This window comes from Octopus bimaculoides, chromosome 26, assembly GCF_046866305.1.
Source record: "Octopus bimaculoides isolate indiv1 chromosome 26, ASM4686630v1, whole genome shotgun sequence".
In the NCBI taxonomy this organism is placed as follows: domain Eukaryota; kingdom Metazoa; phylum Mollusca; class Cephalopoda; order Octopoda; family Octopodidae; genus Octopus; species Octopus bimaculoides.
Window position 1 is genome coordinate 24,838,887 of NC_142953.1, and position 2,500 is coordinate 24,841,386.

A 2,500-nucleotide genomic window follows, 5' to 3' on the forward strand; every position below is an offset into this window, starting at 1 on the left:
ACACAAGGACTTATTCTTTGGAAGCCTAGTACTTATTCTGTCGGTCTCTTTTGCCGAACCGCTAAGTTATGGGGACGTAAACACACCAGCATCGGTTGTCAAGCAATGTTGGGGGGATAAACACAGACACACATACATATATACGACAGGCTTCTTTCAGTTTCCGTCTACCAAATCCACTCATAAGGCTTTGGTCAGCCCGAGGCTATAGTAGAAGACGCTTGCCCAAGGTGCCATGCAGTGGGAATGAACCCGGAACCATGTGGTTGGTAAGCAAGCTACTTACCACACAGCCACTCCTGCGCCTATCTACTTAACCTTTTTGATACCAACCTACCAAGGACGCCCCCCCCCCCACCTAGTATTATGATGCTAGTTTCCTGTGTTAACTCTTTCTTTATCTTATTTCTATCGAAATGCACTGCCTTCATTTCAAGATTTGAAAATCATGAAGAATTTACTAAAATACCTTTATCTTTATTAAGCTGGTGCTTGGAACATAAATTAGCACAAAATTTTCATCCAGCTTAGACTATTTTGAACCTTTTGTTGTCATGTGTCAGTTGAAATATGCTGCTTTTGTTTCAATTAATTTTGAAAATCATGAATTCACTAAAGTAACTTTGTCATCATTAACCCATTACCTCCCATAATTCTATTAACTGGAATTTTTTCATGAAACTTTGATTTCTAGAATAAAACAGCCTTAGAAACACGCTGGAATGATCAAAATAACATTTTAAATAGAAATAAGCGAGATATTGGGTGAAAGATTAGCAAACCTCATTTGAATATCAGAGAAATATACCTAGTAGATATAGCAAAAAAGTTAGATATGTGTAAATATTGACAGATAATTACGAAATTTGTAATTTTTAAGTGATCTCATATGAGATCACTGGTAGGTAATGGGTGAAGTTAAATTAACATGGAATTTTCATGGAAGGTTGTAACAGGAAGTTTGTATCATAGAATCAGGAGCTGTCTCTGGCAGAGCAGGTTTAAGGGGTCGAAATTAAAACTTTTCATCTAAATTCCATGTTAATTTACTAAATTCTTCATTATTTAAAAAATTAATTGAAACAAAGGCATTGTATTTCAAAAGAAACATGGTAACAAAAGGGTTAGTGATTCTCACACCACTGTTTAGTAATACAGTGGAGTCTGTTTTGCTAATGAGATCTAATAAGACTGGAATATGTCAGGAATTATCTCAATGAATTCCATTTAACCTATGTGAACATGGAAAAATAGATATTAAAATGATGATGATGATGAACTTTAGCTTCTTCTTTCGATGGCAATTATTCTACGTTTCTCTTTTCTTCTCATCTTTCAGATCTTGAATGAAATGAAGAATGATTTCCCTCTGATTTGCTATAAAGTTATTCAGAATGACTGGCCCAAGAATGAATTCTTCTGTCCTGATGAAAAATTTAAAACATTGCTTGTCGCAGATAATTTCCAAAATGTCTTTGGGAAGAACGCTACAAAAGACTTTAATGATTTCTATGAGAAACTAATCATTTGGCAGCACGTTAAAGTCATATTAATACTGAGTGGACCTTCAGAAATGAAACGCGTACAGGGTATCAAACTTCATCTACAACCACTGCAATATTTTGATTCTGTTCACCTTGTTCAACAATCTTTACCTGCAAATATGAAATCTTCAAGCAATCTTATATCTTTCTGCTCAAATTTCTGTGATGGTGTGCCTGGAAGGATCGTCTCCTTGTGTAATAAATTGTCTGAATGTCCAGCAGGCACATCGTCCAGAGAAATTTTGGATTTTCTTCAGAATTCCCAAAATATTGACACTTTTCTGCCGGACCAATTTAACGAGTCTTTTAAGGAATATCTCCAACAGCTTTCCACGGAACAGCAACAAGCTCTCTCAGAGCTGAGTTATTTTCCTGGAAGGTTCAGTCTTCACGACATTATGGCTATGACAAATTGCAAAAGAGAGCAGCAAGCAAAATTCAATCTGGTTTACCCCCTGATGAAACAGGGCCTAATTAAGCCTATGAACAACAACTCAACAGAGTTCATGTTAGCGCAGATTGTGCATCAACACTGCCAGAATCACATGTCACACATCGCCCATGAAAACTGCACTAGGTTGAAGTTTAATCATATTATAGGAGAAGCCCTCATAAGAGCAGAGAAAATCAAAGATAAAGGACTTATCTATAACGTTGCTGGGATTTTAGATCACAAGTGGGAGAATTTTGTTAAGTTGATTCTAGAGGCCATTCATTCGCCTTCAGATGGAGAAAATTTTGAGATTTACTGCAAGGTATGTGTGTGTCTATCTACTTTATATTTTGTCTGTGTTTTATTCTCAGTCATGTGGGGGCAGTTACAGGTGGAGATAATGGGGCGGCCAGGGTTGTTAGGTTTGTGGATTTGGGGGAGGAAGTAAATGGTGGGGGTGCGGACAATAAGGTTCGAGGCAGTGGCAAGGAGACGGGAGGAGAGGATGAGGTCATGGATAGTG

The 2,500-nt window shown here is 37.3% G+C and overlaps 1 protein-coding gene across 2 annotated transcripts in view; it reads left to right on the forward strand.

The window, feature by feature from the left end:
* The first annotated feature begins 1,327 nt into the window (after positions 1–1,327).
* The window catches only part of LOC106874516 (uncharacterized), a 39,549-nt gene continuing 38,376 nt past the window's right edge, over positions 1,328–2,500 (forward strand). For both annotated transcript variants that reach the window (XM_089342910.1, XM_089342911.1), the window contains exon 1: positions 1,328–2,299. In XM_089342910.1, coding sequence (XP_089199036.1) covers positions 1,352–2,299 — 948 coding nt within the window. In that variant the 5' untranslated portion in view covers positions 1,328–1,351. The remainder of the gene's footprint in view (positions 2,300–2,500) is intronic.